Here is a 26,746-nt window from a genome sequence, read left to right as displayed (position 1 = left end):
TGTCCAGTGCTTTCACTACATGCAGTGGATCCTATGACCCCCAATGGCCCAACAGTCTGCACTGTAAAATATTTGCCTGGATGTCTCTATTACAGGCCTTTTCCAAGATGGTCTTGGATAGAATGGCAGCCAGGTTTTCTGATATAGGTAGAACTGTGTGGTACTAGTACAGTCTGCTTTCTAGTAAGCTCTTTCTTGCCTATCGTGGTTTTCTACACAAGAAACTAAAAGAGACTTGCTCTTCTGCTAGAGGCCCAAAGACCAGGGGAATATGCCCTAAAGGGGTCCTCGCTGTGTGTCTTACAAGAGTTTGCACTATTAAAAGATGTGGGGAACAGAGAGATGAGAGGAGGATATTGTCTCCCAGCTCACATATTCATAAAGGAAAATGGATCATCAGATTTGACATGCTTCCTGAGAGATGTGCTCGTTCTATACTGCATGGGCTTGTCCCGGTGTGGAATTGGGACCCACTGCTACATGATGACAACCACAAGTTCTACCCAGGGGAAAGAACAATTAGCAAGGCTGGTGAGAAGGATGAGTCCTTTGGTCCCTAGATGGACAGATGTGAAGCTCTGGGCTCTGCATCTCCTCTTTCCAGCCCTGCAAGGGAAGGCCCGGGAGATGGCTGTGCTGAGGTTCCCTTTGACGTTTCCTGGCCGCCTGTCTAATGTCCAAAGCACAACCTAGGGACAATCTGTAAAATTTATCACTCTGTTAGTTGAAAGATTGTCCTCAACAAATTGTTCGGTAGTCTAGAAGTGTTCTCTCCTTGAGGGTCCAACCGGAAATGTGTGTTGCTCTCTATGGAATTATACTGAGCAGCTGATTTTTATCTTTACATCCTATAAGCAGATGACCCATTGGTGGTAGAAAGTTCTCCAGAACAAAAATTGGCAATGGCTTCCAGACAAGCACCTAAGAATTTTTGGCAGACATTTTGAGAGCAAATGATAACAATAGCTTATTTTCCCTTGGTGTCTTTAAAATCACCTATTTAAAGAATTCCATCTTAAGAACTGTGTGTATCTTTGAATGCTACTTTAAATGATCTCTGGAGCATGGTGGGATTTTTACATAAATAAACCCCATCTATGTACCATAATCTTTATGGAGTTACTTTTTAGAAGTTGGTAACGGCACTTTAGTAGACATTTGTCTCAGTGCATCACATGAATGCTCTTCTACACTTTCATATTTCATCTTTTTCATTACCTCCAAAGTCTGAATAAAAATGTAAAAATAGGGGCTCCTGGCTGGCTCTGTCAGTTAAGAGTTCAACTCTTGGTTTCAGCTCAGGTGACGACCTCAGGGTGGTGAGATCAGGCTCTGTGCTAGGCATGGAGCCTATTTAAGATTTGCTCTCCCTCTCCCTCTGCCCCGCCTTGTTCCCACATAAGCACTCTCTCAAAAAAAAAAAAAAAGTAAAAATACAGTTTTTGTTGGAAAATGTGAATTTTTTAGATTTCTTCCAATGTTTGGTATTATAAGTAACATAATAGAAATCTCTGTGCATAAAGCTTAGTCTATATTCCTAATTATTTCCTTAAGGACATTACATGGGAATTACCAGATCTAAGCATATCATTGCTTTTGCAAGGCTGGACAGAAGTGCTAAACAGAAAGACTGTTTAACTGTTTAACAATGACAGGGTGCTGGTTCTGAGACATCAGTGGCTGTCCAATTAGTCCTATCACTCCGTCTTTGCTAAATCAACAGGTAAAATGCTATCAAATTATAGCTATAGTTCTACCATATTGAAACTCTTAACACTTTCAAGTGGAAGTATGTGCACTTTCCAAATGTGTATGACCAAAAGAGAAAACTCATTATCAACTTTGCAAATCATTAGCAGACTTCCTCTGCATAAACAAGGAAAAAATAACTGCCAACAAGTTACTCTGGTTCTCACCATCTTCCTTCTGGGCATGACATTTGTATGACAAGAATAAGAAAAAGCTAGTATATGTCTAGTAATGCTGCATCCTCCAATTTTCTAGTGTGATGGATTAAGCAAGGAAATTGTTTAGACCTGAATTCAAATTTCTGCTGCCTTTCTCACTACCTGTATGACATTGGGTTGATTACCAAACCTCTCTGACCCTCATTATCTTTGTTGGTTAATGAAAATGACATCACATAGTGGCCAGGCTGTCTGAAAACGCAAGAATCCTGTGTTTGTGAAGTTGCCAGGTACATAGACACTCGGTAAGAGGCCCCTCTGCCACCCCTTCCCCTTCTAAACAAGGGGCCTACCTAATGCTGTTCAAGCAATCATGCACCAAGATTAAAGCATCCCACTGTCTTAGGCCTAAATACACTCTTTCAGTGATAGAAACCAGGTGTGAATCAAGGTCAATAGTCTGTGGGGACTAGGGGTACTTTTATTCTATGAATAGAAAGAAGGCACACAGCAAGCTCACATGGTGCCCCCACATTAATGGCATCCAATCATTCATGCCAAACAGCACCTTCCAAGACCTGGAACTTTCCATGCCTGCTCTTTGTTTCCAAGGCTGAACAAAGTACCTTTGGATTCACTGCACAGATTCCCTTTTACAAGAATGATGACCAAGGACGAATTTTCAACACTTGAGATATTTTGTAGCCTTTCAGTATACTTCTCTGCATGGAGAAGGTGCTGTCCCAGGGCACTGATGTTCACAACTCATGTTTCCATCCATGGGTAAAATATGTTCAAGATCAACATAGGGAAAAGGGAAGAGTGAGACATGGTAAAATGCTAAGGTGTGTATGGGCTCATTTATCAAAATGCTAAGATAGAGGCTCTTTTATCAGAATCCTTACTGGGCTATTTTAAGAAAAATCGAGATCTATTGTCAAACAGGTTTGGGATGCAATGTGTCAAAACATTCTTTAGAACTTATGGGATCCCTGGGTGGCGCAGCGGTTTAGCGCCTGCCTTTGGCCCAGGGTGCGATCCTGGAGACCCAGGATCGAATCCCACGTCGGGCTCCCGGTGCATGGAGCCTGCTTCTCCCTCTGCCTATGTCTCTGCCTCTCTCTCTCTCTCTCTCTCTCTGTGACTATCATAAAAAAAAAAAAGTTTAAAAAAAGAACTTATGTTAGCACATGCAGCCTCAGAAGATGACAGCATCAATGTTATTTCCACTATGATTACTTCTTTCAAATATAAAGTTTATTGCGAAGAATTTTAAGTAAGGTGGAGAGAGAAATCCCAATAATGACTGTACAAATACATGTCATTTAAAAAAAATTAACTTAGCTTTATGGCTTTTTTTTTCCTGAACGAAAAAATTTTTTTTCCAAAAATACTTAGGCCCACCATGGAAACTGAAAAGCTATAAAGGAGTCTTTGTCACCAGTCAATGTATTGATTTACTTAATTGCAATGAATAATTCAGAATTTTAAAAAATAACTATGGATAATTTTAATTTAGAAATACTAAAATTTAACCTCAGCATTGAAATGTTGTCAAAGCATATGAGAAGTGTTATTTTTTAATTTAAAAGGGGGCAGAACTGCAATAAAAAAAGGATACTCCTTTGGGCTTTTTAAATAAACATTTTTATAAGATAAAATGTCCCTAACTTACATTATCTGGATCACTATTCCAAAGATGCTCCCTATGTTGAACCAAAAAAAAGATATATAGTCATCTTTATTTGGTTGGTATAGATAGCAAACACAAGTACCTACAGAGCTCGGGTAAATAATCTACATGGGCATCAGACAGGGCCAGAAGGTAAAAACTACCCTAAACACGCACGTGCTCACACACACGGAGCAAGGTGTGAACCCATGAGGCTGTAGGGCCCCCGGGCAGGAAGGAGGCGTTGGGCGCCCTGCGCTGTGCTCCAGAGCAGAACAGATGCACCCCCTGCTAGCAGCCCTGCCTCCAGCGCGCACCCGGTCTGTGCAGGGGGATTCCCACCCCCGGGGCGCTGCCCGCCCCCTTCCCCGCCCGGCCCCCCAGCCCCGCCTCCAGCGCGCACCCTGTCTGCCCAGGGGGGCCCCACCCCACCCCACGCGCGCTGTGCCCTGTTGTCGCACAGGTGCTGCTCACCGCATGGTGTAGAGCAGCGTGCCGTCGTCCTCCAGCCTCAGCAGCTTGTTGGGCGTGGTCATGTTGTGGGCAATGGACTTTTTCCCGTTGTGGAAGAATGTGTCTGGGGTCCAGATTTTGCTGGCAAGAAGATTGTTGAGAGGGAGGCGCTGCATGGGCCCTTTAAACCGAAGCCTTTCATCTTTCCAGCTTTGTCGGAAAAACACATCTATGGTATATTCCTGATGCAAAGGAAGGCAACCAAGTGATAAGTCAGCGGAGAAGGCCCTTGGGGAGTTGGTTCAGAGACCACTGAGAGCAATGTGGGGGAGGGGGGGCGTGCCTTGAGACCTACCATCTCGGTGTCGGATACTGGGCCGAAGCTGGTGACATAGATGTCCGTCCGCACCTGAGTGATTCGTTCTGAAACAAAGACACAGGTTCCTGCCTGGGCACCGGGCACGGAGTTCACAGGGAACCACCCATCACAGCGTACTCATGTCCTTAGTCTAGTAACCAGTTTCACTCTTGGCAATCACAGGAATTTAATAATGTGTTTATTGACAGACACCAAATGAAACCAAGCTGCTCCAAACTAGAGCAGGAAATAAAATGCCCACCGTGCAAGGAAAGGATGTTGGCTCTCATTGTATTTCTTGCCCTATGAGAATCAGTCATGAACAGAGGGGATCTGGCTGTGAGACCTCAGGTGGACTTTAGTTTCCTCCTCCCTAAGCCTGGAACAATACCCCCAACCTCACAATGTGTAACCCGCTCTCCCATAATCAGCAGCTTTTAAAAGGGGTAGGCACTTTTGATGCAGGGATAAGATCTGAAGGAAGGTCTAAACAAACTGGGTGGTCTCTGGGGAAAGGATATATGAAAAAGTGTCCACCGTGTAGTTTGGGACAGGACCGCTTAAAAAGTTGCCTCCTGGGTAGCCCAGGTGGCCCAGCAGTTTAGCGCCGCCTTCAGTCCAGGGTGTGATCCCGGAGACCCAGGATGGAGTCCCACATCAGGCTCCCTGCATGGAGCCTGCTTCTCCCTCTGTGTCTCTGCGTCTCTCTGTGTCTGTCATGAGTAAATAAATAAAATCTTAAAAAAAAAATTGTCTCACCTTATGTTGCATTTTTAAATTGTTAGAAATTTCCATCATGACAGATTATTATATGAATTACAATTATTGAAGTCTATAAAGCACTAAAAAGTAGCTAATAATATTGGGGGACAATATGTGTTTCCTGGGCATCGTCCAGGCCCTGGGACCTCCTGTGGTCATGAATGGCGGCCACACTCAGAGTATACTCTAGTTCACTATAAATAACACCACACCACTGATAGCATTGCTGAATCACAGCTGGGGTAGGGGGAGATGGGAACGTTTTTTTCTCTGGGCATCTCATTGTGTGGTAATCATATATGTGCACCGTGTGTATTTATGTGAGTGCAGGTGTTAGGATGATGCTGGGTGCTTTCAGTAACTGTGTCCCACTGAGATGCCAGACCCAGTAGGCAGCCCCTCTGGCTCTCTGTGGTGGTCTCAGGCTCCTGCCCCACAGGAGTGTACCACATGCTGGGTGAATGAGAGAGTACCATATAGCAACCACTCACTGGTCTCTACATGCTTTGATCCTCATATATGTATTCAGAGGGACAGAGGCTGCTGGATATAGGAGGCCCAGGAGCATAATTCAGAGGGTGGAGTAAGACAATGTCAAGGAGGCTTTTTGGACTTGTCTTCCTAAAAAGGTAGAGAATGTCAATTCATGCTTTAAGTGCAATAATGGAAAAATGTTAAAAATGCAGTAATGGAAAAGAACTGCTTTTTCTTCTAAGAATGTAGTTGGCTAGAGTGTCTCTAACTTACCTAATGGAGCAAGTTCAAATGCACCACATCTGAATTGGGGTGCAGTGAGCGGCAGGGAGGAGGGGAAAGAATTAGCATCTCACTTGCCAGGGGATACAAGTTGCTGCCTGTGCCAAGTTTCTGGTACAGTAAATGCCTGCATGTGCTGATTACCTTATTACAATCGCAGCAATATTCAGAGGTCTGAATGTAAGGTTTCCAAGCTAATTGGCTGTAGGGGATTTTTTGAAATTGAATTATGCAGGAGACAACAGATTCATTTTTTAAAAAATGTACTTTGTATAGATGGCCACATTTCTAACTTAACAAATGCACAACAAATGCAGCCAGGGCACCTGGCTGGCTAAGAACACGGCACATGCCTGGAAACAGCACAGGAGTCTCACCACAATATTAAGCTGTTCTAATTGTGCCCCGAAAGCACATTTTGCTATCCACTTCTTTTTTTTTTTTATCAATTTCCATGGGATTAAGGTAAATACAATAATTATGGTCCCAGTGAAAAAAATTAAACATACAGAAATGTAAAGAACAATTGCATGAATTGTGGAAAGAATTTGCACCAATGTAAGAGTAGGAATTTGGTGCCTGGGTGGCTCAGTGGGTGAAGCATCTGCCATCAGCTCAGGTCATGATCCCACGGTCCCGGGACTGAATCCTGCATTGGGCTCCCTGCTCAGCCCAATGTCTGCTTCTCCCCTTACCCTTCTCCCCCGTTCATGATATGATCTCTCTCTCTCTCTCTCTCCCTCTCTAAAAATAAATAAATAAAATCTTGAGAAATAGAGCAGGAAGTTGATTATACATTATTTTTTAGCATAAAGTAAACTTGGCTTTAGTAATACCTAAGAACTGGTTCTTCCCTAAGCAGAATGGATGGATGATCTGAGGAAAAGGGAGTTTGCAGAGAGACCACACCCCCTAGCTTCTTGTACCTGGGAAATGACAATAAAAGATGCACAAGACTTTGCAACAACCATCAGTTCAAACTCCTGGCAAGGAAGCTTTTTACTGACTTGTCCGAATCACAGCAGATGTGAGCTTGAGACTGAGTTTAAGCACAGACCTAGTGGGCTGCAGCTGAGGAGAACCTACTCACCTCCAAGGCCAGGCCGCAGTCTGTTGTCATAGCCATCCAAAAGCCCATCCAAGATCCTGGTAAATATTGTGATGTTGTCATTGGTCTCATCTTTTACTGAACTGGTTGGCATTTGTGCAAAGCTTTTTAACAGAGAAACAAGAATTCAAATTTTCATTAAGTATTTTTTATAAATTCTTCTCAAAATACAGAAACCAGAAATAATATGATGACTTGTCTTGGAGGGAGAACACCTGAAAACAATCTCTGCTACTAAGCTAGGCTACTGTTTTTCATAGATAAGCCCTAAATCTTGAATTTCCAGAAATTGTGCTGGCTCTGGGCTGGTCATCAATCAACCTAATTTCAGGCTTAAATTCCATCCTTCCCTGATTCTGAGGAGCAGTTTATATTAAGATTATAGCCATTTTTAAAAAACATTAGCCATCACACATAGACTAGCAGAGCCCAATCCACTCTTAGGGCATTTCAGAAGTTTTGTTTAAACACAGGAAGCCCAAGTCTTCATATTGTTAATGAATCACCTGCAGTGAGCAGTGGGGTCTGGGGAAGATGTTCAAAAACTATGCATTTTGAAAGATAATTTGAAAAGTATCTCTCAATTTCAGTGCAGCCCTAATTGGGAGTATTTGTGCTGTGATCAGTATGCCAGAATTAGAGCATACAGTGATAGAAACAATCAAGTTTGTGAAATGTCTTTGGGCTTCCATACTCATCAGCACTGCTTATTGCTGGTACATTCAGCTCCAGCCAAAGCACATGACCCAGAGGCCATCATGAATTATAAAGACCAGTCTGAAAACCCTGATTAGGGTTTATTCAGTATCACCTCAGATCAGGTACTCAGGAAGCAGAGTATTCTGAATGACCAGCATGTCAGACTCATAGTAAAGCCCCAAGAAGAGCAAGCTAAACCTTCAAAGATAAACCAAGAACAGTCCTGGTCTGTCTAATTCAGTGCAGAGATCCAAGCACCAAAAGTTTATGGAGATGATCTGGAGCAGATGGAAATGAGAAACTGCCCTGAGCATATGTGGACAAATTGAGGAAGTTATTCGGGAGAGAAAGAGAGTCTTAAGTCTAGGGGATGGTAATACACCTGAAGAACATGGAGCCCACCACAGGTTTCTACGGCTGCTTTCAAATGTTGCAAAAAGCAAGATGTTTGGAATTACCAAGAACTTGACCAACACATATGGCTCTGCTTCAAGTAGAATTTATGCAGCTGCAATCTGGCTGTGAAGTTAGCGCCCTCGGCACTTGGGAGAAGAGGAGATCCCTGGAACTTCCCTGAAGTGCCTGCTACGGTGCCCCAGCTCTACTTATGGCAATTTCTTTTCCATAAATTGTCTGAAATGAGAGTGAGACCTACCATCAGCAGTTGGATGCTGAGGGCAGAACCGATGTATGCCTGCCCCACCTACTTCCTGAAACTCAAACTCGGCCATTTGTATTGATCGCATCTAAACAGATCAATTCTTTACTGCTCTAAAGCTATTTCCTTTTGAATGAGAGAGTATAAAGTTCTTTTGATCTAATTCTCACATCATCATTAAGCATGTAGCTGAAACTCTAACGAGCTAAAGAGTCCTGTTTGTATGCAGCCCACAGACACCATTTTTTTATTCCTTGACTTAGTGTTTAAAAATATTAAATTCCCTTTTTTCTGACATCCACTGAAGTTTCACACTTTAGAATGATGAAGTACTCAGCCTCACAGACCTAATACCAGGACAAAAGACTTTATGCTGTCCTCTGGGTTTATGAGAAAAAGAAACTGTGACATTTTCTACTTGCCCAGTTGAGTAAACTGCTCTTACTTAGTTGGGCCTCACTGTCGACTTCTTATGGTGTTCATAACCTTATCAGTAGGTTTGGTTTTTCAATTCTAGGCTATGCCCAGTTGGGGGGTAGGGGTCTTTGCTGGCTGTTTGACTTAGAATAGAGGGGGAGAGCATGTACCCTAGTGGAAAAAGCATATCACTTTCTTGTATAGCCTAAAAAGACAAACTTCCAGAAACAGAGTAGAATGGCAGTTATCAGCAGCTAGGGGTGGGAATTCTGGGGATGTTCTTTAAAGGGTACAAACTTGCAACTAGAAGATGAATAAGTTCTGGAGATCTAAAGTGCAGTATAGAGATTATAGTCAATAGTACTGTATTATAAACTTCAAAATTGCTAAAAATTCAAGTCTTTTTTTTTTTAAAGATTTTATTTATTTATTCATGAGAGACACAGAGAGAGAGAGAGAGGCAGAGACGCAGGCAGAGGGAGAAGCAGGCAGAGAGAGCAGCAGGCTCCATGCAGGGAGCCTGACGTGGGACTCGATCCTGGGTCTCCAGGAACATGCCCTGGGCTGAAGGCAGGCATTAAACTGCTGAGCCACCTGGGCTGCCCAAAAATTCAACTCTTAAATGTCACCACAAAAAATGTTGTCTCCACAAATGACATGATGGAGGTGTTAGCTAAGACTACAGGGGTAATCATATTGCAATATATAAATGTATCATATCAATACATTATACTATTTCAAAAATGTTTAATTAAAAAATAATATCACTATGAATAAGAAAAAAATAAAAGAAAAAAAAGTATCAATGTTTCAAGTATATTTTCCTAAGCTATTTATTATCTGTTATAAAATGTTCTTAAATTACATTTGATCCAAACAGGCTTGGCTGTTGGAAGACAAACCTTGACTACATAACTGACCTCTTAAGATGTTCCAGACACTGTGTACTTGTTGGGGTCATCTTCATGACCACTGCTTCCCTTGGCCCTCTGGTGCTCTACTTCACCACAGTTTAAACAAATGCCATCCTATCTGGCTCTGAATCCTATTTCACAAAATCAAAATAATTGCCAATAGCAATGCAATAGGATGCAATGCTAAGGATTTCCAAATCTCACCTTCTATTTATTGACCAAAAATTTTTTTAAAGGGAGGGGATATATTTATACCCCTTCACACATCATTTCACTTTCTTTGGAGGAATTTCAGTATCTGTCCTGTTCTGCCATAAGTGTGTCTTATTGTTATTTGTGGGCTTATTCACAATAGAGGTCATGGCTGGAGATTTGCTGTGACTTCTCTGTATTTACTGAAGTTAGGACCTAGGAGGTAAGGAAATAAATTCTAAAAGAATCTCTGAAAATGCTTGTCAGGGCAGGAGTTGCAGTTTCCTCTCAGGAACAACTGGGAGGCCATCTGGGGTCACAAAAATGGTTAGTTTGCAGCATGTTTATGAAAAGCAACATTTCCAAAGCCATGAATAGAAAGGCCCTTCCCTTCTCACAGAATGCATGTGATATACCTGCACACAGGAGAATCTTACAGATGTTTGGCAAACTTACTTGTGCCTCTCTCAAGGTGCATAATCTTTAAGGACTGTTTCTAAGGTACAGAGTAACTTTAGCTTGTTTTGTTCTACTTTGGTTAGTTGAAACTACTCGAAAAACAAAACAATACAAAAACTCTAGGCTATGCCATCAGTGAGCAATAATGCAATTGTATCTATGAGGCCTCCAGGTGGAAATAGAAGATGCCCTCATCTCTTTGAAGACTCATTCCATTTAGGTTCAGAAGGCAAGCTCGAGCTTGCCAGCATTCCAATTCAGTTTTTCTTAACTGTATTGACTATAACCAAGAAGCTCTGCTGATCCTTAGGTCAACTGTGAGTACACAATTTTGCTTCAAGGATAAACTAAAGGCTCAGCTCTCTGGGGGAGTGCATTTTTTGAGCTGGGGCCAGTTCCCCATTATTACAACAGTCTTGGACATATCAGAAACACTTGAAAAATTTGGTGGCTGACCCTTCAGCATTAGGATTAATTAACTTGGTTCTCTTAAAATATGAACCATTACATTTTGTCCATGCAAATAGTTCCAACATTGCCACATTACTGATGTTCCAGAAAGGGAATCATAAGAGAAATGTAGAACCGACCATCCATATTAAAACATCCTTAGATTTCCTTGCTCAAATGTCGGTCCATACAAAAGACACAAGGACTTGATAACTAAACTTAAACTCTTACAATGATTTTTTAAGCTTGAAATCTAAGGAAATTAGGCCACCGAGCCCTATATTCTAACCTGAAAATTGTTGTACAATGGGCAGGGACATGGATGGACATGGAGAGGTATGGAAGGGCTTCTCAAAAACCTATGCAATGTTACTTCATCAGATTTGAAGTTCTGGGCCATTCAGGGACTTCTGATGAGGTGGAGTGAGGGAATGAGAAGCTCAAGAAATTTGGTCCACTAATGGATTTAATGAAGTGTTTAAGAAAAATAAATATGAGAATCTTTGGAAACAGTAAACTCTTGCAATTATGTAAATTTCCCACCCTTTCCTGTTGTCTTACATCTGGCTTCTTCAAGGAATTTGATTCTGGACTCCTGCATTAACTTCTTTCTGATTTCTAGGCCCTAGAGACTTAACTTTAATTGATCCAGGAGAAAAAGGCACCAGTATTATTTTAAGATCCCCAGTGATCCTCATGTGCAGCCATGGTGGCTCGAGGCCTATCTAGATTGGAAATGGAAAGGCTGCTCTGTGAGCCAACTGCCAGAGTGACTCTAAATGACCCCAGGGAGCGTCTCTCCTCCAATATGTCTTCAAGAGGGTATATGTTTGGGCTCAGTGCATATTCCAACAGCTCAGTTCAACAAATGCATTTTGGATATGAACCCCTTATATATCTGGTATTTTGGTGAGTACTGAGTATGTGAAGAGAACAAAGATAGTATCCCTAACCTGTAGGACACAGCTGTGTCCTAAAAGAATCAGTCATAATCACAGAGTATTTCAATAGACTATGGTAAATGTATCTATGTGATACACAAGACATTCTAAGAAACCAAAGGAAAGATATGGAGCTCTGTCCAGGGCTAATGGAAAAGAATTGACCTGAGCTTTCAAGCATGGGGATCCAGTCTCAAGCCAAAGAAAGGGATGATGAAGGGGTTGTGATCAGTGGCCTCAGGAAAGGAAACAGTGATGTTTGCAGAGAGTAAGAAAGTAAAGTAATGCATGTCAGTGAGAAATAGCACACATCAAACCATAAAGGACTTCACATGCCATGCTGCACTCCTAGGGTCCATGCTGAAGGTAGTGGGAGCTTCAAAGGATTTAAATAGAGGGCACTTTCTTTCCTTGGGGCCCTTGGGCATTTTGTGAATGATGGGCTTGGCAGGAGCAAGGCTAGAGGCCAGTTACTCAGGCCGTGGCAGGGGTGATAGAGGTGGAGGTGGATGGGGCCATCCACAAGGTATTTGAAGGGGGGATGAAGGAGGGAGTCTGAGTATGGCAGGATAGGGAATCCCAACCAAGCCATCCTCCAAATTAACCAGTTACCATACAGAGTTAACCCTGCAGCAGAATCCATGCATTACTCTGAAAGGGGAGTTGTGTTATTAGTTCAATCTCGGAGTAAGTTTCTTTTTGAGGAACTGTAAAGGATTTTATTCCAACATACCTTTATCTATTTATCTATCAGTATTATAATTTCTAATGATGATAATTATAGTAATAACAATATGCTGCAGTTTCCAGCTTTAAAGGTACTTCATGGGGATCCCTGGGTGGCGCAGTGGTTTAGCGCCTGCCTTTGGCCCAGGGCGCAATCCTGGAGACCCGGGATCGAATCCCACGTCGGGCTCCTGGTGCTTGGAGCCTGCTTCTCCCTCTGCCTGTGTCTCTGCCTCTCTCTCTGTGTGTGTGACTATCGTAAATAAATAAATAAAAAATTAAAAAAAAAAGGTACTTCATTTTACCAGGTAATGCTTGATGGCATCTTATTTTGGCATTTAAAAAAGAGTACAAGTTCAGCAGTTATGTCATCATTCCTGGGATTTAGAAAAATCTGTTGAGTATTGTACCACAAATGTTGCTACTGAAGGCAGGGAGTGACACATTTCTTCATGATGTTATCTCTGCTTATGTTGACAGCCATTTTTGATTTACATAAAATGAGATCAATAATGGCAATGAACTTACTTTGGGAACTGAACTAGACTGCTTTTAAGTGGCAGTTGCTCTGTCTTTAAGTTGCATTTCTTTCTGCATTCTTTCCCCAGTATTTCATTACTTCTGAGAAATAGATCTTCAGTTTATTTGCTTGTCACTCAGCTCATTAAATAAGTATCTCTAGTTGGCACCATTTTGTGATGTTTCCTGAAATTTCCATTGCACACCACTTTATTCATTTAAAAAACTACATAAAAGAGGGGGGGATCTCTGGGTGGCTCAGCGGTTTAGTGCCTGCCTTTGGCCCAGGGCCTGATCCTGGAGTCCCGGGATCGAGTCCCGCGTTGGGCTCCCTGCATGGAGCCTGCTTCTCCTTCTGCCTGTGTCTCTGCCTCTCTCTCTCTCTGTGTTTGTGTGTCTCTCAGGAATATATAAATAAAATCTTAAAAAAAATAAAAAACTATGTAAAAGAAAAGTACAAACATAGTGAACACTAGCTAGGTAATGAAAGACAAAATCTCAAGTTTCCAAATAAGAGTTCTTCCCTTTTATGGGGGAAACATGGACTTGAAATGTGTCTCATGTGGACAAAGTCATGGCCATGAAATAGTATGCCAGAACTCTTAGCTTGCTCCCACTGCTGTGGCCTCACTGCCCAGTCCTGCCTGTCAGCTCCCTACACAGTGCTCAACCTACCCCTGGTTCATCTTTCATGTAGCCTCTACTCTTGTCTCTATCACTGCAGCCCAGCTCAGAATCCTGTAGCCTACAAGGTAAAACACAGGCCTCCCTTCAACTAACAACAATACCCACTTCCTTAGACTCTCCCCAACCACACTGGATACCCCATATGTGTGACTATGCTGCATACAAAACATCCTGGTGTTTATCACACATATTTTTCCCTCCCTCCCTAATCATTCCCATCAGTAATTACATCTGCAATAACGTAAGGTCTTTAAGACATTTCTCATTCACCTTATTTTCCCTTCTAGTTACCGTTCCATTCTTTGCCACTTTTCTCAAAACCTACTGAAGAGTTGTCTACACTAGAAATCTCAGCTGCCTCTCTTCTCTTCTCTTGGACCCACTCCAGTCTGGTTTTCATTGCCTGCATCCTAATGAAACCTCACTTCTGGAGGCTACTGCCAAGTCCAACGATCGAGTCTCAGTCCTCACCTGACCACATCTCCCTTCTTACAACACTTCCTCCACCTGGCCTCAGGGTGCTATCCTCTTTGTTCTTCCTATCTTCACTGGCCTCCTCCTCTTGCTTGCCCTCACCCCCTTGCCTTCCTAAACTGAGAGCACAGTTGAAGACCTTTATTTGGTTTACACTCAATCTCTAATGGGACTCATCCAAACTAATGGCTTTAAGTATCTCCCATAGATGAATGACTTGAAATTCATGTTTCCAGGCCCCATCTTTTTCTGACCTTTGGATCCCTACGTCCAACAGCCTGTCTGGACACGTGGATATCTAACCAGGCTTAATATGTCCATAACTGCACTCAAAATTTTTGCTAAAACTTTTTCTCCCACTGTCTTCTGCAGCTTAATAATAGGCAACTGAACCCATCATGTTTTCAGGTCAAATACCTGGGAGCAGGGATTCTACCTCACTCCTACTTAAACCCAGTCAAAGACCCTCTTTGACCTACAAAATAATAACCAACTGCTCTTCCTGTACTATTTAGCATGGTCTACAAGGACTTTCATGATCTGACCCCTCTCCCCTCCCCACTGACTCTCTGATTATGCCTCCTACCAATCTTCCCCTTCCTTACACTGGTCTTGTGGTCTCGACCATGCCAAGCATGCCAGTGCATTTGCTGCTCCTCTCATCTTTAAACTTTCTCCACACATTATGCTCATGTCCTTACTTCCCTCAGATGTTTGCTAAGGCATCTGACTCCAGCACATTCACTTTCTCTTACTCTGAAGGATTCCTCATAGTAATTGTGATCCAACTGACATGTATTTGTTCATTGCACGCGAGAATGCACCTTTCTTAAAGGCAGGCTCTACTCTGCCCACCACAGGATCTCAGCATGAAGAACAGTACCCAGCACATAGGAAATACACACTGATACAGCAGCAGGGCAATGTCCTCTTGTGATGCTCACCCCCTAATCCCAGTCTGTGACTGTCCATGTGCTACTTTACATGGCCAGGGAGATAATGCAGACATGATTAACATTATCGATTTTGCCGTGCTCTGGCCCGGGCCCAGCACCATGCTTGCCTTGTAGGTCTAGTAAATCTTGGGTGCCTCCTGATTAGAACTATCCAAAAAGATAGCTAGCCTGCACTTAGCACCCTCTCCTACCTGGTCTTGTTTCAGCATTTAGCATACATTCAGCAATATATCCTTCACATCAGCCCTGTAACATGGGATCCATTATTAACTCCTCTTTGAGATTAGGAAACTGAGTTGTAGGCAGGTTTAAAAATTCTTCTGCAGTCACACAAGTGTGCAGCAACAGAGATCAGAGCAGCCTGACTACTTTCCGTCAGAACGGTACCCATCGTTATGCCTATACATTTGATAGGGGTCCTAACACAGGAACCAATTTGATTGTAGAGTGGTGGACAAATTTTTTTGTTTGTTAAAATTGAAAATAATCTGATCCTAGATTTAATTTATTGTTAGGTTTGCCTTTTTGATTTTGAAATGAATTATTAAACAAATACAAATAAAATAGAGTTTTCAATGAACTGCTAAAGCCTGTTTCCTAGCATATCTTTCTTTTTCTCATATGATTGCTTCTCTATAATATTTTATTTCATAAGACATATTTTGTGTTTGATTTTATTCGAGCAGTGGTAGACACACTATCTTTAGAACGGTGTTATTTGAGTTCTGGATTAGGACATTCTTTTGTTTTCAGCATATAGCTTTCCACCCCCATTCTTTCCCTTTTGACTGCACCTTACATATCAGGACATTCTGGAGAAGGTCCTACAATGGAAAGCACTGGCCCAGGGCCTAATGCTGGTTCTGCCACTTTCCCATGAAACTTAGACACATTTCCCTATGCCCTTCAGCCTGAACCTTTTGCATCCATAAAAGGAGCCTGTTGTAGTAGAAAATTAAATAGTACAGGTTTTGAAACTGCCTTCTAGAAATGAAGGAGATATACCCATATAAACACTGATAATTACTGTTACTACCAACAGAGTTCTATGATAAGATTTCTTCTTACTTTCAGTTCTAATATTTCCCTCTAAAATTTCACACCAATTAAAATATGCATGTTATGCAATTGCACTTTTGTAAAAATCCAAAAGCCCACATTCTCCTTCTCCCCTTGAAACAAGTCATTGACTCATCTTGGAGCTGATCGCCTGACCAGGTCAGCTGGGTCAGCACTGGCCGACTGTCCTTCTAAGCTGTGCTTAGCTCACTGCCTGTTGGCATGACAAACATGCTAAAAGTTTCCTCTCTAAAGCATGTAATATGGAAGTATTTTCTTTCGGTACCTTAAAAAAAAGGTTGGGCATTACTGTGTAGCAAGGTCCTAGCCACCTAAAATTTTTGCTATCTGCGAGAACTACCTATTTGATCTCTGGCCAATCCTGTAGCCTCCACTTAGATGTTCTCCACAATTTTATAATTGTTACAATTATAAAATTTGAATAAAATATATAATTTGTCCTGGGCCTCATGAGCTGCAGCTATAATGCAGGAAGAACTTGCCATCTGGGGATTCACAAGAGAGAACTTGCCATTTAAAAAGACATTGTGAGAACTTGAATGATTCAGAGAGAACATACTTTCTGCTCTAGTTCAAAGAAAAGAACTGTCCTTGAGAATGTGTATGAAGAAGCTCTCTTCACAAAACCAAAGGTCCAGGTTAATCATACTCATATAGACAAAGAATGACCTTAGGTAAAGTTATTCTTTATCTGTCTCTGTTCATAAGTTACTTCTACAAGAACCTGGTTTTAATTGCTAATTATAAAACATTGTTTTCTAAAGTATATTTGAATTATAGCTCCCATGTAATAAAATTCTAATGCAGTTTTTCTTTCCAATAGATAAACCCCTAAAATATATTTAATACTAATAAATGAATGGAAGTGGATTTTATCTTATTCTTAAGTTGACAGTCCTCAAATTTACCTTAAAAGTTATTATTGGTCAATCAAGCCCAATAAAGTGTGATTTTTCAAATGACAATAAGTTAATTCCAGTTTAAATTTAATATTATGTATTTTGACATTACATTAATTCAAATACTGTTGCACTAACTTTTCTACACCATGTACTTCTGATTACTGGTATTGTTAAAATAATTATGCCTCAAATAATACCATGTCATGAATGTGACATAGCATAAGGCTGACAGTCAAATAAGGCCTCTGTTCCATTATATGTTTGACTCATGCTCTGTTATATAACTTAAAACTAATAAAAGAATTACAAAAACTATTGAAAATGAGTTGCTGGTGGCTGATCAAATTGAGAGAAGCTAAAGAAACAATACTCGTATATTTTCAAAGCGACTTCACACTAAGTATATAATCACTACATATATCATATTTATCACATTTATAAATTTTCTGATTGCCAAAACCACACACTTATCACAAAGACTGAGTATTATGCACAAAAGCTCACATTTGCCTCTTTCCTTTTGCTCCCTGACTGGTCTTCTGTTACCCTCTTTACCAGTTGTCTGGTTTCTTTTATATATTTGCAGGAGTCAGTATTTCTCTTATCCTGAAACATTCAAATTTAGGGCCTTGCATGCTTCCCCTTTCATCTTTCTCTGGAACAAAAATCACACAAACTCTTTTTTTAGGGGGAAAAACAGAGCTTACCATCACTCTTCCCCCCACCCCACAGCCCATTCTCAGAACAGAAAACTCGCTCTACCCCAACCCAGAAAATGCCTTCCAGAATTATATTCCCTTCCTCCATAGATTGGTTTGACTCAGACCTGCCTAACAAGCTCTGTATAGCCAAAGCCACCGGGGCTAAATCACTGGGGAGTGCTAAGTAAAAATCCTAGCAGTGGGACGCCTGGATGGCTCAGCGGTTGAGCATCTGCCTTCAGGCCCAGGGCATGATCCTGGAGTCTGGGATCGGGTCCCACATTGGGCTCCCTGCATGGAGCCTGCTTCTCTCTCTGCCTATGTCTCTGCCTCTCTCTGTCTTTCATGAATAAATAAATAAAATCTTAAAAAAAGAAAAAAGAAAGAAATCCTAGCAGTTATTGGCTGGGTTAGCTCTCCCTCCCTCTCACTTTCAATGATTATAAGATTGGGCTAATGGTGCTTACTTAGTTCACAAGGTTCCTTATAGGATTTACCTAAAACAGGTGTAACATAGCAATGAGTGCTCCATATTGTGATAGTTATTATTTTGTCAAGATTTTAAGTCAAATGAGTGTTATGAAACTTTCTTTGCAATTTAACGAAGTCATTCTTAAGTACATTTCAAGTAATAAGCAAGTGAGAGGAGCATTGTATAAGAAGGAAAATCAATAGAAACTTGTGCTCCCCAATGTTAAAATGGCTTTGCGGCTGGCCAGGCTTAAGCCCACCTTTCCACTTTGCTAGAGACCCTATTTCACTGAATGCAACTGGACACACAGGGTTTGGAACTTGATGTAAAATTCCACTTACAGGAATATCTTCCAATAGAAATGACCTCAAATACTTAAAAACAGTTTTAAGCCAAATATGTTCACATAGGAAAATTTATAACAGTATAATCACAAAGGATGTAAATATCCCAAATTAGAGAGGTAGCAGATGATGAAGCAAGCATTCATGCACTGTAATAGTATGCATCCATTTTAAAATTATATATTCTAAAGAGCCTGTAATAACAAAAAGGCATGAAAAAAAGCACAGTACAAAACTGAAGGTGCAATATGATCCCAACTGTATAAAAATATACATAGAGGTAAGTGGAAGAAGACACCAGAATATAAAAGACGATTGTTTCTGTGTGGTGAAATTAAGGACATTTCCTTTTTTTTTTATGTGATATTCTGTGTTTCACATATTTTTTGGAGTTAGTAGGCATTGTTTTAGGATGGACTATTGAGCATATATCTAAAATTCAAAACTTCTCCAATGGCTAATTCTCTAGGGAGGTTGAAGGGTATTATACCATTTGCTCTGTGTAGCTTCTAGAAACTAACAATGATCTTTTTTGAAGTTGACCTCAGAAAGCCACCAAATTAAATAAGATATAAATACAGCTGCACCTAATGGCTAACCTCCACATGCACATTACTTCGTATTTCAGACTTGCAGCCACCAGAGAGTTTGCAGAAACTTCATGCCTACGGAATGTAAATTCACGATAATATATATGACCAAAATCTTAAAAAGAAAATATTTCCAATCCTCTGAACTATTGCTAAATATATGAAGTATGTCAGTAAACATACTAACTATCTAATGCATTAACTTGGAAATGTGAATACTGGGTATGACTTCAATGTTTCCAGTCAGGGGAACATCAGGACCATCATTGTTTATAGGATTTAACAGCTATGAGAGACTTTGGAAAGGAAAAATTTTCATTGAACAGATAAGGAAACTGAAGGCAGGATATGGGAGGTATCAACTCAAGATGAGCAGCAAGGCAAGAATAACGATAAATGCTCTGTTCCCAAGGGAATACTATGGCTGAAAAGGCTGTAGCACAGGCACGTCCGGTGCATGTCAGCATGCATGTGCTGCCCTCCTCACAATGCAGAGGGATGGGCATGCCCCTGGCTGACCTCGATTACAGTCCCAGTGTGAGCATTTACCAGCCTTGGCACTTGAGGATGGTCACAGTCTCTCTCCTCTGTAGAGACCAGGAAAGGTCAGAAGAGCAGAAAATGTCCACAGGACAGAGAATGTCATGCACCTGCGAGGGTCCTCCCTACTGGCCAGAGAGAAGGGGTTTCTCTCTGGGTGGTAAGACAGCCACCATGTGCTCAAGATCCCTCCATAATTTATAGGAGTGCAGAGTACATCATGGAACTTTTGGAACTGATTTTTATAGAACAAGTGCTTGGCAACTTTTATCATAAAATTTAATTTCATAATTATACTCCGTCGACTTCAAGTTATACTCCTTTCGATTAACCAGAACAATTTTGGGGCGGAGGAGAGGAGGAACATCAGCCCCTATAAGAACATTCACCTAGAATCAATACACTTATCCTAAAGGTCAAGATGAAAGAGCTTAAAGGAATCAATAATGCCTGATGCTCCAGTGTGTCTTGTAGATCTTCAGACATGTGTATTTCCTAATATCTGCGCCTGCATTCGGGTGGTCAGTGTTCAAGGCCTTTGGCTCAGGACAGGACCACTACAGGTCCTTGTCAATGCCATGCAGTGTGGGTATAGTTTTAAGGGTATTCTTTTGCATAATGGAACCACATAGGGCAACCAAAACACTGAACACTATTTTGTCTAACAAGTAGTAAGTGTCCTTTATGTATGTGAACTTAGGAATCTTGTTTTAACCTGAGTAGAAGAAAAATGATTCTGAAACCACCTCTGCTTCCATTTCTGAAAACATAATCTGCTTCTTTCCTCTGACTCACTTGAGAGATCCCATAGGTGGGACAGCCCTGCTCAAAACAAGAGCATGGGGCAGGGCAAGGACTCTATTTATTTTTAACAAATTGAAGGGCAGGGGACTGCAAAGACAGCAAGGGAGGGTTTGCTGATGTACTAGTCAGCAAAGTTTCTTAAAGGCACTTGTGCACCAAACCTATAAGATAAAAGCATAGATGGTAACTCACCCAAAGTGACTGGCTAAGTTCATGGAAATACAAAAGAGAATGAGGTTTTTTATCATGATAAAACTAGAAAACATTCCATTGTCCATTCCCAATGAGAATAATAGCTGAAGCAGATGAATTTGTAAGAATAACTGTTCCTTTCTCCAACTTGATCTTGAAGCTGAAAGGTACACAAAGAGGGAAAGCACATAATATAAATGTTCTTGTGTCATAGTTCTTGAAATCAAATCATACTGCAAGCACACACAATTTACAAAGAAATGATCTGGCCATCCTTCTCAGCACAGCTCCACATTGGGTTGTTATCTACGTCCACAGGGCAGTAAGTTGTGGCATGAAAAGGAGTTACAATAGGGCTTAATTTCCACTTTTACTCAGAGTGCAGACTCATTCTAATTCGGTTTTTTCCGCATCTCAAATACTTTGTTTTACTTTTCAGCATATTATCAAATGACCCAATAGTCTTATTAGAATAAATGTTTGAAGTTATCCGATTAACTGTATTTTGCATCTGTCAAATCCACAAGTGGAATCATTTTACCTTTCCGAAATATTTGCCACGGGTTCAAAGCCAGCAAGCTACTCCTTGTTCTGCAAGGTGCTGAGAGAAAGTATGTGGAAAGAGGGGAAAAAAGGCACATTTAAGAAACAAATCTACAGGATCACGACAGTATAAGAACTGCTTATAAGAAAAGGTTGCCACTTTCTCAGCATTCTGCCCCCATCAATAAATAACTTAATAATCATTGCATTTGGGGAAGTCTCTGAGCTCTGTGCTGGGACCTAATTAACGCATCTGAAGTCCAGGCAGGCACAGTCCCTGGGCTCTGCAACTAACCCCAGCGAAGGCACATATTTCTCAATATGCGCATAACGCAAATAGGTGTGTGCGATAGACGAACCACCGCGTGTTCACGGGTACATTTTCCCAAGGAGACCCCAGGCCAACTCCGGAATTGGGCACATACAACAGGTACTTCCACCCCAGGAACTAAGCCCTCCTGCCAAGAAGGGCAGGGTGCCGTGCGGGGGTCGCCTGCTCGCGTCCCGGGGCTTGTCGCCTGACCCGGGCCCTCCGGGCGGCGGGCACCCAGCGCCGCATGCGGGAAGCCGGGGCGGCACCGCCCGCCGCCCGCCGCCCCCGCCCTGAGCCGGGACCCCCACCGCCGCACCAGGGGCTCCACCCCTTCCGCCCCCAGCCCCGCTCCGGCTCGCGCGCGCAGGTGGGCGCGGGGGCGGCACTGCGGAGCCGCAGCCGGGCCCGCCCGCCGCCCGCACCCGCCCGGTCCGCAGCCGCGTGCCCGCGCCTCCGGTTCGCGGACCCTTCCCCTCTCGCTTCTGGCCTCAGACACATTCCCCGCTCCAGCCCCAGGTCCGAGCCTCCTCCGCGGGGAGCGCGCTGCCGCGGCGGCCGGGAGACACCGGCCTGGAGCGCCCCGCACCCCCCCCCCGCCACCCCGCCACGGGGTCCGCACCCACCCCGCCGGCAGCGCCTCCGAGCCCCAGGCTGGGGGGCCTGCGGGTGGGCGAGTTCGCCTCCCCCCGGCTCCGGGGCCGGCGGCAGGGTGCCCGCACCCGCAGTCCCCCCCGGGGAGCCCCGGCGTCCCCGCCCGCCCGCCCGCCGGGCTGTGCCGCCCAGGCCGCCCCTGCCCTCCCGCGCCGGCTGTGCCCCGCAGTCGCCGGCCGTGCCCCGGGGAAAGTTTGCGCTCGCGGCCGCCCCGGAGCCCCGCCGGCTCCCCGCCTCCCCTCCCGGGCCGTGCGGCTCGCCGCTCCCGAGCCCCGAGGGGAGGTGCTCGCCGGGCCGAGGCCGCCCTCCTTCTCTCCCCTCCACGCATCTCCCTACCCGGCAGCCGGGGCGGCGAGCCGTCGGCGGGGGCCTCCGCCTCCCCTCCTGCCCACGCTCCCGCACAGCTGGCAGGCGCGCAAGGCCGGTGCGCGTCACCGCCCGGTTCTCCGCGGCCGAGCCGCCCCGCGCGCCACGGCCCACAGCGCCCCGCGCCCCGCGCGCCCCAGGCCCTCGCGCCGCCCCTGCGGACCCGTGCCCCGGGCTCTAGCGCGCTCGCCCTCACCTCTCCCGAGCGCCACATGTCGTCTCCGGGCTGGAGGGACTGTCCTCTGCAGAGGCGCTCCGGCAGAGGCCGCCAGACTCTCATCGAATGCGCCCTCGGGCCGGCTCGGCGGAGGGGGCGGGCTCAGGGCCCGCGGCCCGGCCTGCGGTGGGATGGGCGGTACCTGAAGTTTCCCGACGGCCTTGGGGAGCAGGTTCCGGGCCTCCCGGAACCACCGCGGGTTCCCTCCACACAGCAGGGGGGGACCGATGGTGTCCGCACGGCGGCAGCCAGAGGCCGGTTCTCCGAGGTTTTTCCTTGGCTCCAAGCCTAAGCGCCTGCCTAACCTGCTGAACCTCCTCAGCCCTCAGCACACACCTCTATGTCCTCATCTCCTGTGCTCTTTAGGAAGAAACTCTCTAATGAGGCTTCTTTTTTTATCTGCAATTCATAGCTACGGGGGGTGGGGGTGGAGTGCAAATCCCAGAACAAAACTGGGATTAGAATTAAACCCTTACCTAATCGCAAAACATTATATATATATATATATATATATATATATATATATATATATATATATTTTTTTTTTTTTTCCCTGAAGTTATTTCTTGACAAGAAGCCATGTGTCAATAACCAGGGATCATGGGATCATGGGACAGTGGGTCTGAAGACCTGGAACAGCGCTGGGAGCTGCGGAAGCTCCCCCCTGGGGCGCTCTGGGGACCAGGACATCGTGCACTGCCACTGGTACCCATGCACATGGGCTTCAGTCCTAGGGTTCTGGGTTATGTCTGTCTCAGTGGTACATAGCCAGAGAGATGGCACGAATGACAACTGAAAGGAAATAGGGTCCCTTTCAGGCAGCACAAATAAGACAGATGTAAAAGAAGGTACATTCCTTAATTTGAAGATTGCAGCATCTTCTTTCCTCAGGAGTGGGATGCCTCTTGACTATGAAAACATCCGGGAGAAAATGTTCAAGATTTAAAGTTAAACCACCCAGAAAATGATGAGACTTATACTATTGTTCCACATCTTTTGTGACACTGCATTGTGAATAGTCACTTTCAACAGGATAATTGTGAGAAAAGGCAAATTTCTAACTCTGCTCACACTCTTTCAGGGTGTGAAGTTACTTTATTCTTCAGTTCAACTCATGTCATGTATTCCAAACCCAAGCTACCTGCTGGTACTTTTGCACATTTCAAAAATTTTGAGATTCTCCAAAAATGACTGATTGTCAATATATTTCTGAACAGGACATTAAAAATGTATGAATTTTGCAAATATACAGGAGGTGTTACTCTGAATATACATTTAGCCACAGTATTCAATAATTCTGATTCTGCATGAAATATAAATTAGATAAAATGCTCATTTTCTGTTTCTAAACTGGTTAACTTGAACACATACATTTCATCATTTTCTTTTTTTTTTTTATTTACGATAGTCATACAGAGAGAGAGAGAGGCAGAGACACAGGCAGAGGGAGAAGCAGGCTCCATGCACCGGGAGCCCGACATGGGATTCGATCCCGGGTCTCCAGGATCGCGCCCTGGGCCAAAGGCAGGCGCCAAACCGCTGCGTCACCCAGGGATCCCTCATTTTCTAATTTTTCAAAAGACCCGTCCCTGAGATAAGTCTGCTGACAGTCAAAATCATTAAATTAAAAACAATCAAAATCAACTAAATATAATCTTCATCTTTTAGGTGTTAGAATTCTAGGCTTAGATATACCAGTTGCAGCTACTCTGCTCTCAGGATTAAACAGCATAAGGCAAATGAAAGAGTTCAAATAACTAGTGAATTTAAAGTTTTCCATATTATGAAACAAGATCATTCAGAAATATTTGCAACAAAATAAAATGCAGATAAGCCAGAGATTACTTTTGGATTAGTGAGAGTTATGGACATTAATTCTTCTCAATAATACCTTATCAAAGTATCATTGACAAATAATGAAATATCCACTATAAGTGAATTTCTGTTCTTTTGATGAATTAATTGTAAAATATCCATGTTTTGGGTAAGTCTTCTATCAGTTTAATTACAATGCATATTATTGAACGTATGGAAATTATCTTAAATAAAATCTAATCTTTAAAATAGTACTGAAGCATGTGGCTTAGATACTTACCTCCTCCATGTGATAAAAATGATAACCCAGTCTCTCTTCTTAATTTTTATGAACATATAAGAGAGTCTTAGGTCAAATGGACCTGAGGGGATAGTGAAATAATGACATAACAAAATTCCATAGAAACTCATATTTAGAAGAATATTTATTATCATTTTAGTAATTTTTGTTTTGATATAGAATTCAATGTTTCCCTGAGAAATAATAGTCTATCAGCTGAATTCCCATTTGTTCCATTAGCATTTTTCCCTTTTATTGAATGACATAAAGCAAAATAGTTACAGTTCTGGAAAGCAGTAGAGGGCACCCCAGTTCCATATAACCTTAGGGTTAACCAGTCTCCATAAGAATTTAGTTTCCAGTGCAAGAGTCTAAAATAGCTGAACTTGGGGAAGCTGGGCAATGGGTGTAGCACTTGCCCCCAATAACACCCACTCTATGCCACCCAAAGCAGAGACCGAGAATGGAGGCTCTGTTTATGCAGGTAGGTGTAGTAGAGATGGCTAAAACATGAAAACCAGTGTCACCATGAGGAAGCAGAGCTTGATGAGTTGAGTGGAGGATGTCCTAAATCAAGAGCCCACTTGTATAGAATAAGGTAATTTTGTGGGACTGTGTGTAATTTTGTATTTATGAAGAATTAGGGCAAAGAAAGCAAGAGGTAAGATGGGGGCAGATATACAAGGGCCAGGTACAAGAAGATAGGAAAGTGGAGAAGGAGTTAATTTCCTCCTGCAAACAAGAAGGAGCTACTGAATAGTTTTGTTGGTCAGGAGAGGGACATGATTCTAGAAGAGACTCACCCTGACAACTGTAGAGAAAGAGTGTTGGGAGGAGGCAAATCCAGGCTAAAAGCAGGTAAGAACATCACAGTGTCAGCCCATGGAGGGAATTTAATAAATGCTTGAGTTATTTCATTAATGAACAATAAACTGATTGATTCTCAGGTATTCAAGGCAGATTTTTAAGTGCTTTGCTCAAACAGAAACAAGAGAGTCTTGAATGTTAAGAAAACAGAAAGGTCAAGTCTGACTAGAAGAAAGAAAATTCATAGGGAAATATGACAATTAATTTGATCTTTGAAAAAGTATTTGGGCAGGCAATATCATAAAAAGCAATAGAGGGGCACCTGGGTGACTAGGTCAGTTAAGCATCTGCCTTCAGCTCAGGTCATGATCCGGGGGTCCTGGGATCTAGCGCTCCATCGGGGATCCCTGCTCAGTGGGCAGTCTGCTTCTCCTTCTCTCCACCTCCCACTCCTGCTGTCTTTAGCTATCTCTCTCTCTCTAATAAATAAATTAAAATAAAATAAAATAAAATAAAATAAAATAAAATAAAATAAAATAAAATAAAAACGAAAGAATAGGAACAAGGGTAGAAGGTACAGGGTGCACTATGTAATAAATGCTCCATTCAGAGAAAACACACTCTATATTTCTAATTTATTATTTATTTCTTTTATTTTCACTTTATTTATGTTATGTATTCATTCACTCATTCTTAAATATGGAACACTTCACAAATTTGTGTATCATGGTTGCATAGGGGCCATGCAAATCTCTGTATCATTCCAATTTTAATATATGTGCTGCTGAATCAAGCAGTCACTTGACTTAAATTAGAATTCTCATAGTAATTATCTAAAGGCCACATATAGACTATAACCATGTTTTAATTAGCCAGCTCTGTTTTAAGATGAATTTATTTTTAAAATAAATTTGAGATAAATTAGAGACAACAATTAAAAGCAAGGTTTCTCATAAATAAATAAATAAACAAAAGAATGAGTAAGTAAATACTTCAGGTTTCTTAAAAGAGAAAAAATTGA

The 26,746-nt window shown here is 42.7% G+C and overlaps 2 protein-coding genes and 1 non-coding gene across 3 annotated transcripts in view; 1 reads left to right on the top strand and 2 right to left on the bottom strand.

Annotated features, from left to right (window-relative positions):
• Positions 1 to 22,869, bottom strand: part of GABRA5 (gamma-aminobutyric acid type A receptor subunit alpha5) — an 82,866-nt gene extending 59,997 nt beyond the window's left edge. The window contains exons 1-6 of the mRNA XM_055326508.1: positions 22,803 to 22,869; positions 21,275 to 21,334; positions 20,734 to 20,893; positions 6,999 to 7,120; positions 4,388 to 4,455; positions 4,054 to 4,274 (exon numbers count right to left, since the gene is read on the bottom strand). Of these exons, the coding sequence (XP_055182483.1) occupies positions 4,054 to 4,274; positions 4,388 to 4,455; positions 6,999 to 7,120; positions 20,734 to 20,819 (497 nt within the window). The 5' untranslated portion in view covers positions 20,820 to 20,893; positions 21,275 to 21,334; positions 22,803 to 22,869. The remainder of the gene's footprint in view (positions 1 to 4,053; positions 4,275 to 4,387; positions 4,456 to 6,998; positions 7,121 to 20,733; positions 20,894 to 21,274; positions 21,335 to 22,802) is intronic.
• LOC129510224 (basic proline-rich protein-like) lies at positions 21,834 to 22,787 on the top strand. The gene has a single exon (XM_055326191.1). The coding sequence runs from the start codon at positions 21,834 to 21,836 to the stop codon at positions 22,785 to 22,787; it is 954 nt and encodes a 317-aa protein (XP_055182166.1).
• Positions 22,870 to 26,418: 3,549 nt separating the features above from the next.
• Positions 26,419 to 26,522, bottom strand: LOC129510678 (U6 spliceosomal RNA). Its single transcript, XR_008664647.1, has one exon. It is a non-coding gene; the product is annotated as a U6 spliceosomal RNA (small nuclear RNA).
• Positions 26,523 to 26,746: the final 224 nt, after the last annotated feature.

The sequence above is a fragment of the Nyctereutes procyonoides genome, unplaced genomic scaffold (assembly GCF_905146905.1).
Source record: "Nyctereutes procyonoides isolate TBG_1078 unplaced genomic scaffold, NYPRO_anot_genome, whole genome shotgun sequence".
Lineage (NCBI taxonomy): Eukaryota > Metazoa > Chordata > Mammalia > Carnivora > Canidae > Nyctereutes > Nyctereutes procyonoides.
This window is presented reverse-complemented; position numbering and strand designations above follow the sequence as displayed.

Coding starts and splice junctions, on each gene's coding strand:
- LOC129510224 (XM_055326191.1), top strand. CDS start 21,834: ATGCGGGAAGCCGGGGCGGCACCGCCCGCCGCCCGCCGCCCCCGCCCT.